Genomic DNA, 15871 nt, shown 5'->3' on the forward strand with positions numbered 1-15871 from the left:
AATCACTTGTTTTGAGTCAAGCACTCACACCTTTCTACTGGAGTAAGTTTGAGGCCTGCCTGTTATTCACTGTGGCTCCTCCCCCAGGCACTCTTTATCCTCACAATAAAAGATCCCATTTGACACAGCCTCTAATGAAATGTTCTCACATGACATGTTGTGCAATGAGCGTAGCACAGCTTTTTTAAGGCAATCTTTCATGTCCTTAGGTAAGGCATGTCTGCGCCAGCTTAGAGAAGCAGCATCAGGGGTGTTGTGCATTAGAGACCAAGACTAAATACACATCACACACACATATTTATATGTATGTATATGGACTGTCAGGAGATTATTTTTTAAAGAAATTGTGGATAATCCCTGGATTTCTTTCACAGTAAATCTATCTTTTTTTGTTTCATTTCTAAATTCCGGGTGGACTCAGGGGTTTGATGCATTAGATTAGGGATGATAATGCAGAGGAAAAAATGGCATTGCAGTATCTTTTCTGTCTGATATATAGTACAATATGGAAAATAGAGGAAGTCATCTGCACCTTGTTATCAAACATTTGACTTTTTAGTGTTCTCTTCTGTTTTTCTTCTCAGTCCATGAAAAGTTCCTTTGCTGTGGTGAAGTTAATGCCATAATCTTCAATTTACACAAATGTTTATTTTCTTTTGAAATACAAGCAGATCTGTCTTCAAACTGGAAGACAGTTACACTTAGTTTAAGACAAAATATCCAAAATTAGAATTTAAAAAATTGTGCAATTTCAAAATGCAACAAATTTTTAGTATTGCCTTTAAATTCTGAGATTAATGATGGATAAAATTTAATCGTTTGAGGCACAGGTGGCCTGGTGGCTAGGTCGCGCCCAGTGTACATGGTCAGCCTGGGTCAAGTCCGGCCTGTAGCTCCTTTCCCGCATGTCTCTCCCCCACTCTCTCATCCCTATGTCTGACTATATCCACTGTCCTCCTCTCTAAATAAAAGCATTAAAGCCCTAGAAAATAACTACAAAGAAAAGAAAAAGACAGGATCTTTTGACTGCTCTTATCAGACCGTAGAGTAAGTTTGAAAAAAAAGAGTATAAAACAGAAATGCTGGCATAAAAAGTGTTATCGTATGTGTAATTTTCACTTGTTCAGGGCTATTTTTGCATGAATTACTGCATCAGAGTGGTGTGGCATGAAGGCAATCAGTCTGTGGCACTGCTGACCTCATAAATTCAGTTCAGTTAAATTCAGAACACTGCTTAAAATGCAGATACAATCAATCATGATTATTTGTAAAATAGTCAATTGCGAAATTTGGCTCTCTATAAGATATCTGAAACTTGACAGTTTGTAATTTATAAATAATATTCAATTTTAAATGCTCCCTCCTATTTGCGACCTATTATGAACCAAAACTCTAAAACACCCTAAATTTATCTTTATATATAAAATTTCAGAAGGTTAAACTTTTTGATAAGTGGGGTTAACCCTTGGATTTATTTATTTATTTGTTAAGCAGGATAAATCTCCTATTTTTGTTGCAATTTAAATTCCAGGTGGACTCCAAGTGGAACATGATTCATCAGATTAAGACTGATTCTGCAGGAAAAACAGCATTGCAGTGCAGTTTTGTCTGATAAATGCTACCATTTGAAAAATAGAGGATGTTTTATAAATCCAGAAAATTAGTCTTACAGAAGAGAATTATGACAGCCAAATAATTACTTTTAAAACATCTAAGAATAATCTCAGAATAACTGTTGTAATTAATCTCTTTTCTTTGCTGCTTCCACTATTTGCACTTTAAACTGCTTTTGTTTCATTTTGCACTGATTTTTGCACTCTTGTACTAACCCTAACCAAGGGAAATAGACTTCCTGTTTGGTTACAGACCTGCTTTATCAGAATCAGCATTACTGACCAAGTTTGCTTACACATCAAATATTTTGCTCTCAATGTACAGGACTTAAGAATGAAGTATTAAAAACTGAAAGGGAGATTTACATGAGGTAGATGAAATAATTTAAGATAGTTTAGCTTTATTAGTGCAAATGTGTATGAGGTTATTTGAAAGAAAAGAATGCCTCTTGAATAGACAGAATTAACTACTGAAAAAGGAACTTGTTATGGACTGTAAAGTTAAAAAGATACATATTTTAGATTGTCATAAACCAAGGGTAAATGACTTCCTGTTTGGATACAGGCTTGATTTATATTGAGAGAAAATAAGAAAGTTTGGATGTATCAAAGATTATGGCATATACATAACTGCAGAAAAAGGACTTGTTATGGATTAAAAATAAAAGAAAGAAATGATTGGTAACAAAATGTGTAGATGACTTCACCTACCTTTCTGCCAGATTTTTTTTTCTTTTTTTTCAAAGTGAGTTGAGACATCAAGGCACAGTGGTGAACTTATTTTACATCACTTGCTGCAGGGAGATGTTGCAGTTAATTAACCAAAGTGTGCTGAAAGGAACAATGAGGCATGCAGTTTCTGCAATTATATAAAAAATTATTGCACCAATTATGGATCTTAATGCATTGATACTAACAGTCTGTAATGCATATATTGTTTTTCTCTGCAGGTCCCACTGTCAGTGGCTATGATGACACCTCAAGTGATAACTCCACAGCAGATGCAGCAGATCCTCCAGCAGCAAGTCCTGAGCCCTCAGCAGCTCCAGGTTCTCCTTCAGCAGCAGCAGGCCCTCATGTTACAGCAGGTAATGCACAATTCAACCATTCTGGCAGAGAAGGCATCACATGTTCAAATGCTGGGTTGGAGTAAGAATCATTCTCTTCATGCTGCTACTCTTCTTCCCTTAACTAACTGCTTACTATATGTGACTCTTACACATCACGTTCCTGTTTCCTCTGCAGCAGCAACTCCAAGAATTCTACAAAAAGCAGCAAGAACAGCTCCATCTCCAGCTTCTACAGCAGCAGCAGCAGCAGCATGCAGGCAGCAAGCCGAGTAAAGAGGTAGGCTGATGTCACTTCCACTGTCTGCCCGTTGGCCAGACAGAGCATGGAAGTCATGTGTGCTCCTGCTTTCAACCCCATCTGCTTTAGACTTGGTTAAAGTGGTTAGGGGAGGGGGGAAATCAAGTGCACTTATGCTTCTGATTAGCATGTCAGACTTAGATAAATGGTAACAACTGGATGACACTTTGCAAAAATTACAGTGTCTGTTTTTATAGGGTTATCTCCATTTAAAATGTGGTATTTTTAGTCCCTGTCCTTTGTTTTTTAACCCATATTTTTGCCTTGTATAGGACACATTAAGCTGAAAAAACATTAACTATGTAGATTTGAGAGGCTTTTTTTATTATGAACATGGAAATGGTAGAGGAAATGCATGTGCTTTAAAGATATGAGTGCAAAAGTGCTTCCAGCTTTGTTGCCCGTGTTCAGGCTTTTTTTTCCTCTCCATCTTTCTCGATGTGTCTTCTTTGCTCCCTCCAGTCAGCAGGGGTTGATCATAGCAGCTTAATGCTTAATGACTAGAGGATACAAGCATCACTGTGGACAAAGCAAATTACTATTGTGCAGTCAGAAGAAGTTCAAAGACAGGCTGGGAATTTTTTGCTCTCGTCCCCATTGACTTCCAAGTTTGGTGATATGAGGAAGCGAAGAACATTAAGCCCAATGTTAAAAGCTGACACGCACACATCTACACATACTCCGTCTCATACACGTCCATGTGCTGTCCAAGCTCCTGACTTCAAAGTCGTAGCTCCCTAATTAATGAACTGCGGGCTTCAGTTTGGACAAGTTGTAGCGTGATGCTCCCATAAATCAACATGACAGCAAGGCTTGTCGGCCTCAGATAGGGCCTGTCACCAAGTCCTATCTGATGTAAACACTAGAGGAGCAAAGGAGAAAAGAGGGGGGAGGTGATGAAGAGACACAAGGAGTTGCCATTGATCAGTTGAATTAAGCATGAGAATAAAAGAAAAAAAAAACACTTTTGAAGCATATTATGTATGATCACAGGAAATGGATGCGGCCTCAAGAGGCTCTCCCCCTCTGACGATGTTTTCTTTCTCTCTGCATTGCTCCTTCTTTTTGCAGTCACATTTCTAGCAGCCATCAAAAGACAGAACAAGAATTATACTGTGACTCCCCTGTTGCTGCCAGACAATAACCCCCTGTTGTTTCTTTGTGCCTCTTTTATTTTAAAGGCATCAAAAATGTAGTTTTTCAAAGATCTTTAACTTTATATTTGAAGCTTGACAATAAAGGCCTGCCACCGCCACTCTTAATCATTTGTTGGCAACTGTATTTTTCACTCCCTCATGCCACTTCTGGTTAACCTCTAATTTAACCTATTGGTTCAAAGGTTTTTAATGTGTCTGCATGCTGGGCAGACACACAGGAACTCCTGTCATCTGATGGGACTAGAGGGAGAGGAGAGAGTGGAATTCATTTGCAATGCTCATTTTTCTTTTCTGCTTTTTCCCTGAAAAAGGACACCGTTTATTTGTTTAGCATTTTTGATGGAAGATGTTGGTCCTCGTGAACTCCAACACCCTGCTACGCAATTGTCTCATCCCTGGCTATCAGGGAAAAGCTATCAGGAAAAAGCTTGAGCATGGAAAACCAGTGGAAAGCACCTTTAATGTAGACCATCACAGGCCACCGACTGCCTGAATTTAACTGAAACCTGTGAATGAATGTGGATACTTCTTAGTATCTAAACTTTACGGTTGACAGGCCTTGACAGGACCTCGCCTAGTATAAAAGACCACAGTTTCCCAGAGATTTTTAAGCATTCAATTTATTTACTTAAATTTATTTATCCCTCATTTATTAACCCATTTTATGTGTCGTCAACTTTCTTTCTGACCATAATAATGGGAAAAGAATGTAAGTGACAAAAGTAAAAATATTTGGATTTCGACCAATAATTTTCTACGGCTAAAATTTTTGTATTTCCAAGTACTTCAAAGAGTGCCCCATAAAGGGTTAAGCAGGAAAACCTCACTGAGATCAAGAGTGTCATTTACAGCAGCGTCCTGGCCAAGACAACATGATTCAGTGGTGAAGCAGTTAGCAGGATGTGGGACAATATGAGGAAGAGAAAGGATAGAAAAGCGAATAAACCCCTTTGACAAGCTAAATGGGTCTGGGCAGGCAGACATATTGTTTTCCCTTAGTCTCAAAAATTGGGATACTGTGGTGTAAAAGGTTTTTCTGTGTTTAATTTGAAAAGTAAAAACCTCTCTATATCCTAGATTCATTACACATGAAAGCACATATGTTAAGCTCTTATTTTACATTTTGATGATAACAGCATGCAGAGCCATGGAAGTAAAATATTAGAATTAGGCTTTTCTGTAATGATGCATTTATGGCCATGTGAATTGGGTCTATAATTAGTGCATTAACTCTTTTAATTGCATTAATTGTATGCTTTGTTGTTCCATTGAGCAAACTTTGGTTAAGCTACTGAAACGTCTCCCTGCAGCCACAGTGATATAAAACTAATACACATCGGCTTTATGATGTCTTAGTTCAGTTTAAAAAAACTCACTGTAAGCTCAGTGGACAAGGCAAAAGTCTTCTACACTTTGTGTTATCAAATATTTTACCAGGAGTCGACTGATTTGTTTTTCAGGGCTGGTACTGATTATTGGTAACTCATGAGATTGATAACTGAAATGCATTTAGTATGATGTACAGATTGTACTTAGTGTGGCAAAAGTCAAAATGCATGATCAAAAAAATGAAGGCAAGTAAACGGTTTGGCCTGTTAGCTTGAAAAACAACACAGAGCAGCACAGTAGAAGCAGGAAAACAGGAAGTGAAGCCATATGATCACTGGGTCAGTAGCAGATTGTGTTGTACAGTGGACTTTTGGGGAGACTGTGGAGCGTGGTAATAAAGGCAGGGGGACGGCACACTTTGCAGTGGAACCAAAGTTGCACACTTTTTGATTAAAAAACTTTATCGATTATAAGTAAAAATGCTGATACTGATAATCGGCCAAATCTGTTGACCCCTACTTTTTACTGTTCCCTTATAACCTTTCAGTCCATAACATCTGTTTTCTGTGGTTAAATCATGCCCTTATTTTTAATATACCCAGAGCTTTTTACCTTTCAAAATAAACTCAGGTCTGTTGTCTAAACAGGGAGACAATTACACTTAGTTTAAGACAGTAAAAATCCCTAATGAAACAGGTAGACAATCGCGTGCAGAAAATTACGGTATAGATTAATGGGTCGCTGTTAAGAACTGTATTGAAATCCTCAGACACACAGAATTTCTAGATTGAACCTATTTTAGTTGCAGCTGTTGCCTTGAGCTCTTTTTAAAGACAGACAAAGATGTTGACATTTTTTGGTGCTTTCAAGCTCATTCTAGATCTGAGGACTTTTGCGGGTCACACTAAAACTTGTAGTTTTCATCAGTTGTCTCTGAAAAGATGTTAGATTGTCTATGGGAATCAGGTCAAGCAAATAGAGTGATACTATTGTAGCAAACCAGTTATAAGCTGTTTTGGCTTCACTGTGGGCAGGTGATGAGTCTTGCTGGAAAAAGGAAAACAGTATATCTATAAAACGTGTGAGCAGAAGAAAGCGTGCATATCATTGTAGATGGTTGACTCCTTTTTTTAAGAGTCAGGACATAGGAATGATGTGCAGGAAAGGAGCCATAGATCAGCATTGAGAACTGCATCTTCTCACACAGGCTGTGCATGGATAATGGGAGGATACCAGCACCTTAACTAATGTTTGAAATGCAGCTCCAAGTTAGAACGTACTGTACAATAGGCAGCATGATTCTTGTTTAATTTGTCCTTATAGATGGAAGGTGACAGCTGAGCTGTTAAGAGCAGTAGTATATAGAGTTGAAACTGCTTTCTCTCCTCTGTGCCCCTGATAACATCTCACTCCCTCTGAATTTAGGATAACTCTTTTTGTTTTATTCTGGTCTTGTCCACCTTTTTGTCCTTGTTGTTTTCTTTTTACTCTCACCTCAACTTTATTTAAATACATTTCACAAAACAGAGCCGTAACATCCTCCCTGACACCTGGATCTGTAAAGAGACTGTAGCTTTCCCTTAATCGTATCTTGAAAAAAGAGCCAGAGCACACTCAGATCAACAAAGCAGCCATCTGTGAGTCAGTCCACAGCCTGTGATTGAACAAAGCTTGCTGCGCTAGTTTGGGGAGAAGTGTATCCTTGAGCTCTGCGCCATGCCCAGGAGAGTTGTGCGAGTTGTTAGAGTGGATATAAAGCACTTTGATTTAGTCACACGTTGTTTGCTGAATTATTAATGGCTGTAATTAAATTCACGTGCCTCTTATTATGAATGATTAACTATGTTTTTTCATTGTCATTTGCCTCCAGACTCCTCGTAAATTAAGAGACAAAGAGAGATGTGTACTCAACCTGTCTTTAGTGGGCTCAGACAAACACACAATAGGAGCAAAATTTATCAAAATTAACTTGCTACAGAAAATGCTCAGTACCTTTTCAACAAATTAACTCCTTGTTCTTCAGTGTGACATTTTACAAACTGAACGGTGAACTCTGTGATCTCGGTCTTAAATTGTTGTCTTCAAATACCGGTTTGAATAAAGTGATGTATAAAGAGACGATCAGCTTCACATGTTTGCACTCTTATGGTTTTATATAAAGTTTGTTTGCTGATGGCGTGCCTCTCTGTCTCCTGTGTGTCCCGTCATCTGCAGGTGTCAGCACAGCAGTTGGCCTTCCAGCAGCAGCTATTGCAGGTCCAGCAGGTACAGCAGCAGCATCTGCTCAACCTTCAGAGGCAAGGGCTTCTCACAATCCAGCCCGGACAGACCGGCCTGCCATTGCACTCGGTGACTCAGGGTCAGTACCTAACATCACTGCACTGAAATAATAACCCACACTTCTTTGTCACATCAGCCCACAACTTAAAACAATAGATCAAGAATTTGCCTGTCTTTTGTCCATTGCTTCTATGTAATAGTTTTGATAAAAGGTGAAATGAGGAGTTCAGGCTTTCAAGACGTGAATGTGAGAGTAACTGCTCTGGTTCAGGCACCAAGGGAAGAGGAGTTCCAAGTGCCAAAGTCAGATTTATGGCACCTGTTATGCTTCAGACATGAGTACATCTGTAGAAAGCCCCAGTCAATCCATCATATCTTTATATGGGGCGCCAGTAGCCTGGTGGTTATGTCCGCACATCCCATGTACAGAGGCTGTTGACCTCAAAGTGGTCAGCCTCCATTCCTGCATGTCAATCTTCACTTTCTCTCCCTAGTTTCCAACTCTGTGTTGTCTCTCCCATCTAAATAAAGGCATATGCTTCTAAAAACAAATCTTAATAAAAAAAAATGCAAATCTTTAAATGTACAGTGCCAATTACTTTTTTTTTTTTTCAAAACACAGGACCTAACAGGAAAAATTGAGAGGGGTTGGCAGCAGACTGTACATCTTTGATGGACCCTTGCAGTGAGACACCATCTCTGCAAGAATTAATTTTAAAACGTTTGAAATAAAACTGGATTAAACTTCACTTTAAAGTTAGGGAAGGAGTCAAGGTATTAGTAATAATACTAAGGCTGAAAGTTAAAAACAGACTACAAAACATTTAAAAAAGCCAAATAAACAGGAAAAAAATCTCAGCCTCCATGAAAACATTCCGACACAGCAGACGTAGCTTATGTAGCTCTGCTGTGTAAGCTACGTAGATAATGTAGCTATAGCTATGCTCACAAAAAGTGAAGGTTAAAAACCTAACCTGCAAAAACTGATTACAAAAACATTTAATAAAGCCAAAAAAAAACAGGAAAAAAATCAAAGCCTCCATGACAACATCCTGACACAATGTAGCCATAGCTAAGCTCACAAAACAATTACATAGTTAGCTTTAGCTACATTTACTTAAACCCACATTGCAAAAGCTAATTTAGCTACCTTGGCTTATGTATAGTCATGCCACTTATGCAGCTGGTGTATCAATGTTAGCTTTAGCTAAAGCTAACAAAGCTAAAGGGAGCCACCGTTTGTGCAACTACTGCTCAAATGGGTTGATACGTAATTAAATCCCAGGTTAGACCTCTGAACTTAACTCTTTTTCATTTATGAAATGTTTCTTCATCTGTTCTGTCTGAAATGTGGTTATTTCATAAATGCAACTGCAAGACTTTGTTTCTCAATAAAGTTTTCATTTTTTTCTAAAACTAAAACTAGAAAAGTGTTGGCACTGCTATAGCACTTCTTTTCTGACAGAGACATCTCTCATGAACAGTCTACAACAGATGTACGGTCTTCTGACTGTACTGAAAAAAAATGTGACACATTGGTGTCAAAAGTCAACATTTATTTTAAATATATCATTGGGGGAAAAAAAAGAAATGGGTCTCTACGGGGTCTCTTACCCAAAGACCTTTGGATAAACAACTAAATAAATGTTTTATCATGATTTAGGTTGATATATGCAAATCTAATTTTGACAACCTCAAAGAAGACAAAGCCTCACATCTCCCTTGGGATCTCTACCCCCGCTCCCCAAGGGGAACTCAGACCCCAGGTTGCTCAAGACCATACTCATTCTCTCAAACACAGCTTATCCTCATCTAATAAACAGTCATATGGATCTCGTCCATCATCACCTTTTGTTTACAGTGGTGTGCTTCTAATTTACTGGCAAGCTATGTCACTCTACTATGATGTTTATTTATTTATTTATTTGTTTATTGATCTTTTTTCGGGGACAGTGCACATTAATGAACATGGACATATCAATGTGCCAGATTGTTGCCATAGGCTAATTTCCAACCACAGTCCCCAGCAGGTTGATGGTATACTTACAAAAGTCTACATCAAGCTTGTACGTAATAAAAAAATAGAAATAAAATCAGACTACACGCAGAGATCAAACACTATTAACAGCATGCTATTATACAAAGACCCACTTAAAAAAAATACTGCTGATGGCTGTATGACTATGCTTCAGACTGACAAGGAATAACGTGACCATTAAGGTTGAAGTGCCTGGTAAAGAGCTGAAGTGACGATATATTGCACGACTTTGAATGTGCACGTGTGCCCTTGGCTTGTTTATTTAAAGAGCTGGTATAATTGCACATAGCTCTATTGCACAGAGTTATTGCATATATGGTTAGCATATATAGGTGTATTTATGTATGTAATATTGCACAAAGGATGCATACACAGATGTATGTAAGTATGTATGAATAGAGATCTTAAACGATTAAGCAGCCATGCTTTTAGATGACCCTTGGAACTTGCAATAGCATGTCATGCTATTACGTAGCTCATACAGCTAACCCCATGTGGCTTACACCTCCACCCACCAAGTGAGGGTACATGTGCCTGTGGAAACGCAATATTGTGGTTAACCATACCAAATTACACTTAACTGAAGCGGGCTACCAGGTGGAAACACCGCTTTTGCTATGTTAGTTACAAAGACCCAACATTAATTCAATATGAGCACAGTATAGAGCAACATTTAGCAAAGTAACAGTGGCAGGGGAAAATCACCTGGACATGTTGAACAGATCCAGTCTCATGAAGAGACCAAAACTGTGTTTTGTTTAGAAAGTGTGATGGAGAGATGCAGAAAGAAGACATAAGGAGCAAAAAAAAGTATGAATAAAATTGATTCATAGACAGTTGCAATGGTAAAAGTAGGTGTAGTGTTAGCAGCCAAAAGCAAAGTATAATAATGGATTAAATAATTTAACCTTGGCAACTAAAAAGTCAGTGAAATGGGGAGGACTGGTAATGATAATTGTAGCAGTTGTTGAGCAGCTGTAATATTTCCATTAATGTTCATAAGACTGCTATTAATAACAGAGTCTGACACATCTACAGTGGCAGCAGCACATTCGACAATCCAGATCTCCTTCAGGTTGGAGGAAGACTAGATCTGTTTGCCATGAATTGGCAGGGAATTTACCACTATGAATGTATCTGTTTCTAGACAGAGAGTCGATATCCGTTTTTAGGACCAGGAAGTTAACGTCTTTATTCTTAAATATTCATTAAAGGAGTGGCAGTCTTGCAACAAATGCACTGTGAGGCATGACACGGACTATTCATTTACAGCTAAGACAAACAGGTTTGAAATAACAAGATAAGAGTGATAAAAACAGGAGAGGAGGGGCTGCTTATAGGCAAATGCAAACACAAACACAGTCTGTACAGTGGTGTTATTGTTTGGACTGGGTATGGAATCACTCATCCACTAGCAGGCGATTGCCATGGGCACAGGCGTGGAGCAGCGCTGTATTGTCAGTGTGGTTTTCTGAATTGCTCTGTTTCAGATGTCTGGTAAACATGCACACGCCCCTTTAGTAAAGCTTTTTATGGTGGTATTACTAGGAACTGTAGACATGATGGGTTTAACAACAGCCACATAACATCCTGTTTTCACAGCCTCATTATCTCACCTTAGATGCCTTACCTAACCTGTAGACATGCCTTGGAGTTTTTAAAATTGCAATATTTCTGCACCTGTGTTTGAAATGTAATTTTAATCATGAAATGCAGTCACCCAGAGCAGCATCAGAACCTGTGCAATATACCAATGCCTATTTGTTTAATTTAAACAAATGACTGATAGAAGCCTCCTTAAATTCATCACCATACCGAGAGGTTGTCACAAACACAATGAGCATGCATGTTTTTCATTTCTTTCTCACAACAATGAAATGAGCTGTACCCATAACTGAAAAGATAAAATCTCCAGTTGCTGTTGGCATTAACATCAAAATAAGGAACTGAATGTTCCCATGTGTTCTGTTCCACTTTGTCATGACTAGTTGAACCTTGTTAGTTAGCCTTTCCCCATCTATTGAAGGTTAACTCCGTGTCCACAGCTGTTACAACATTTAACTCGAGCTTCAGGCACCCATTTTTTTTTTTCCTCTACACATTTTTCTGCTCGACTGTTTGAAGTTATTGATGACCTTTCTATTTTCCACATCGCTAAACTCTTTCATGCATCAGCTAGCCAGGCCTAAGGTGCTTAGATCTTATCTGCAATATTCAGCTTGCAGTTAGCACTGCATTCTGAGTGATTAGTTGATCTGCCCTGTTTGGCTTCCAGTGATTGTGGATTAAACTTGGTGGGGGGGGGGTGTTGGTGAATTAGCATGATGATTCATACCTTTTATTTCAAAATGTAGATATCTCTATAATTATTCCTAAGACAATAAGAGGGGGGAAATGTTTTTTTTTTTTTTTCTAAGAGACTAAGATTTGCAGTCCATGCTAATGCTTGTGCACTCTATACTTCATTTCTACATCATTCTCTTGCTTTGTTACAGTATTGGCTGAAACAGATCGCAGTCATTTTCCCCCACAAAAACAATGGACTGAAGGCATGGAAATTAGCTTCAAGCAATTTGCTTTTTCTGATTTAGTATAAAGTTGTAGATAGCAGTTTTAACTGTATTATCATAAATAATTTATTGCTCTTTTAACTCTCTTGACAGTAATGTTCAAAAATTGGAAGTTTCTTGATGGTGTCTTATTGAGAATCTTTTCTCTACCTATCACATAAACTCTGGGTTGCTTACATGTATACTGTTGTAACTGCCTGGAACACCTGCTAATGTAATAATAGCCCACAATTGTGAAAGCCCACAAACTTAATTCAGATCTGCAGCTTCTTAAATAATAATAATACCACAAAGTAATAAATTCCCCATATGGACAATAACAAAAAGCCCACAAATGTAAGGTGTCATTTTCTGTAATAGTTTATGGTTTTGCAGGCATTGACAGACTGAGATAAAATAAAGGCCCTAGCATTTGTAACTAGTAGACTGTAAATGTTATTTTTTCTTTAAACAAGAAACTCAAGCCCCACTTTCTCTGGGAATGTGTATGGATGCATATGAATAGGATTAGCTGATACTAATGGTCACTCTGCGTAGCAGCCTTCAACATCAGTGTGTAAATCTGGACTGAATGTGTGTGAATGGGTGTGATCTGTGGTGTAAAAAGTGCTTAAAGTAGTCAAACAGTTTGAAAAGTGCACACTTTACTTGGATTCATTTCCAGAATCAATCGATTGATCAGTCAGTTTGTATAGCACCAATACATATGCAGAGTTATCTCAAGACACGTTACAAAGAGGGCAGGTCTAGACCGTACTCTCTGATGTAGCCTATTATTTTAAAGACCAGTGTTAATCGCTATGAGCTCAGCACTAGCAATGTTTGGCCCTGTTACAGAGGCAAGAAAAACCTTCCCTTTAAGGGGCAGGAATCTCCAGCAGAACCAGACTCATGTTGACAGCCATATGCTGAAGCAGCACTGGGATTGGAAAGGGGTTTGGGAGAAAAGCAGGAAGAGGAGAGGGATAAGAGAAACAACAAAACAACAAATGAAAGTCAAATTTATGGCTGCCATAAACGTATCTCCCATTGTGTAGAATATAACTATGATGTCAGTAATGCAGAATTAGCACTAACAACCATCACTGGACAATTCAATGTTAGCATTGCTTGGATGAGAAGGAAGAACTATTATTTATAATTAAATCAGTTAGAGTCGGATTATTCTTAGATTCAATTCAACTGTTGTAGTATTAACAATAGAAGTAAGCATGATGTTGGTGGATGAAGCGATTGTAGACGGGCAGGTCTATGATAACATGCTACCATGATGTCCATGATAATAGAAACAAGAACAGCCATGTAAAAGGGTCGTTATTATACTAGCACTAGCAATGGGAATGGGAATGAAGAGAAAAATGTAGAAAATTTAAAAAGTTCATAATATTGATCGTCTTTATTATTATTATGAACGATTCCTAAATTTGCTATAAGATTTGAAATATTATAGTAATTATAATAATTTTTAAAAGATAATTAAAAGGATAAATGACTAAAAAATGTTTGAATAAAAATTTAGATTGAGCAAGAACAGCATAGCCTACATTATATGAAGAGTTAAACTTACAGTTCAAGCCTTAAAGGGCTTTTACTTTGAAAAGTAACCAATCCATTTTCTGCTCCTGCCCTGCTAATGACTTCATTTGGTCTTGAGAAATGAAGAGCCTTATTTCGAATGGAAATTAATTTTGAAAATGTTTTTTTTCATACTTTTTACCCAATAAACATCACCTTGTATTTAAATTTTGATGATGGTTTTTTAAGACAAAAATCAAATTACTGTCATCTTCATTATCTTCATATTTTTTCAACAATAAAAATCTGAAAAATAGAAGATTCACATACTTCTTTGGAAGCAACAATCATTTTGAAATAAAAATTACAGAGAAAATAAGCATAATCAGCATTATTATACATTTGTGTATGTTTTACATGTATATTTAAAATCTGTGAAATAGTGTGCCATTCTGATTGGCCAAAACAGCCTGTAAGTGGGCGTCAGGCTGCCATTCGTCCAAAATCTGGGTGAGTCGGTCACTGTTTGCAGGGATTTTTTTTATTTTTTTTTTATTTATTTTTTTATTAGAGGTTGAGAATCTTCACTTTCAAAGCTGTAATAACTTTCTGCAAATTAACCCTTCGCAATTATTATTATTTTGTTTAGTAAGTGTTTGCAGTGTAATAATTCACGCACCTGCAATTTATAAAACAGTGTGGGAAATGCCAAAAATCTGCAAATTGTTATAGTGGCAATCAATGTCATAAAATGTAAGTGTGAATAGATAGAGATTGAATGCCACTTAACCAATAGATATTTATTTATAGTACATTAATCATCCAATCAAATCCTTTCTTTTGTCTGGAAATTTTTCTGTTATGTAAAGGTAGAAACATAAGAATTGTCTCAAATGTTGTTTGTTTCAGCAAATATTATTAGAAAATGTATCACATTTGTGGGATTATTACATTAAATCTGCAGATCTGTACTGTGTTTATGGTTTATTATATTTGTGGGCTGTTATTATAATGGTGGGTGTTACAGTGTGCATGTGTGTGGTTTGTGGGCGAGTATTTTTTTGTGCAAATCATGTCCAAAGTGAACAATCATCCTCTAAGGAAGCAAGTTTTTTGTAGTTGAACAACATAATTTCAGCTGCCAAAGAGAGGCCAGCGGGACAGTGACAAGAAAAATTTGTGGGTATTGTGAAAGCAAAGAATGTGGCGAACCATGACTTGCTCAGAGAACAGCGGCACATCGGGGACAGGGGTGGGTAATGCGACTGACCTGTCAGTGATTGATACAACGAGCCGTGGGTTACTGGTAATAGTTCCTCCAGCATTAGGACAGGACATATTTCAGGCCTAAGGGGTGCATATCAGCAGGCTGGTGATCACAGCAACATAAACAGGGGTGCAGTAAAGGTCCCAGCGTGACAGAACAATAAACTAATAGCGATGTCACGGGCCCCCCCATAGCACCAGCTCTGTGTGTGAGAAGTACCAGCTCAGTTTAAAGAGCCCAGAGCTCTGGGGCCATTTTTTATTTGGAGGATGATGGCCTGCAACTGATGTCATTATAAACCTTAAATCAACTTTCTGCTTGCTTGAACATGGTCACCTGGGTACAGGGGGACAAGGACAGGAAAAGGTTGAAGAGCCTGGCCTGTCTCTGTGCCAGAGCTACCTGCAGAGGTGAAATTGAGTTGGGAGGCTGGTGATCAATCAAGTGTCCCAACAACATACATTTTTTAGAGTGCTTGTCTTTATCCCAGTCGTAATGAGTGGAAAAGTTGTGTTGAAAAATGGAAAGAGGGAAGATAAACCAATCCAGCATTTAAGGGATGGACAAACTGGGGACCTGGGGAAGAGGATTTATAGATCTATGTCATTATATGTCCTAGAGTATTCAGATGGAGAGAATGTCAATAGATGGTGTCCAAACACAAAATATAATACCCGCTGAGGCATTTGTGTAATGATATTTTATTGTCATTTATGTGGAATTATGATCTATGT

The 15871-nt window shown here is 37.9% G+C and overlaps 1 protein-coding gene across 3 annotated transcripts in view; it reads left to right on the forward strand.

Annotated features, from left to right (window-relative positions):
- foxp1b (forkhead box P1b) overlaps positions 1-15871 on the forward strand; it is a 206310-nt gene that overhangs the window by 151409 nt on the left and 39030 nt on the right. For 2 of the 3 annotated variants that reach the window (XM_041783698.1, XM_041783700.1), the window contains 3 exons: positions 2564-2701; positions 2859-2960; positions 7682-7826. In XM_041783698.1, coding sequence (XP_041639632.1) covers positions 2564-2701; positions 2859-2960; positions 7682-7826 — 385 coding nt within the window. The remainder of the gene's footprint in view (positions 1-2563; positions 2702-2858; positions 2961-7681; positions 7827-15871) is intronic. The other variant, XM_041783699.1, reaches the window with a different exon arrangement.

The sequence above is a fragment of the Cheilinus undulatus genome, linkage group 3 (assembly GCF_018320785.1).
Source record: "Cheilinus undulatus linkage group 3, ASM1832078v1, whole genome shotgun sequence".
Taxonomy (NCBI): domain Eukaryota; kingdom Metazoa; phylum Chordata; class Actinopteri; order Labriformes; family Labridae; genus Cheilinus; species Cheilinus undulatus.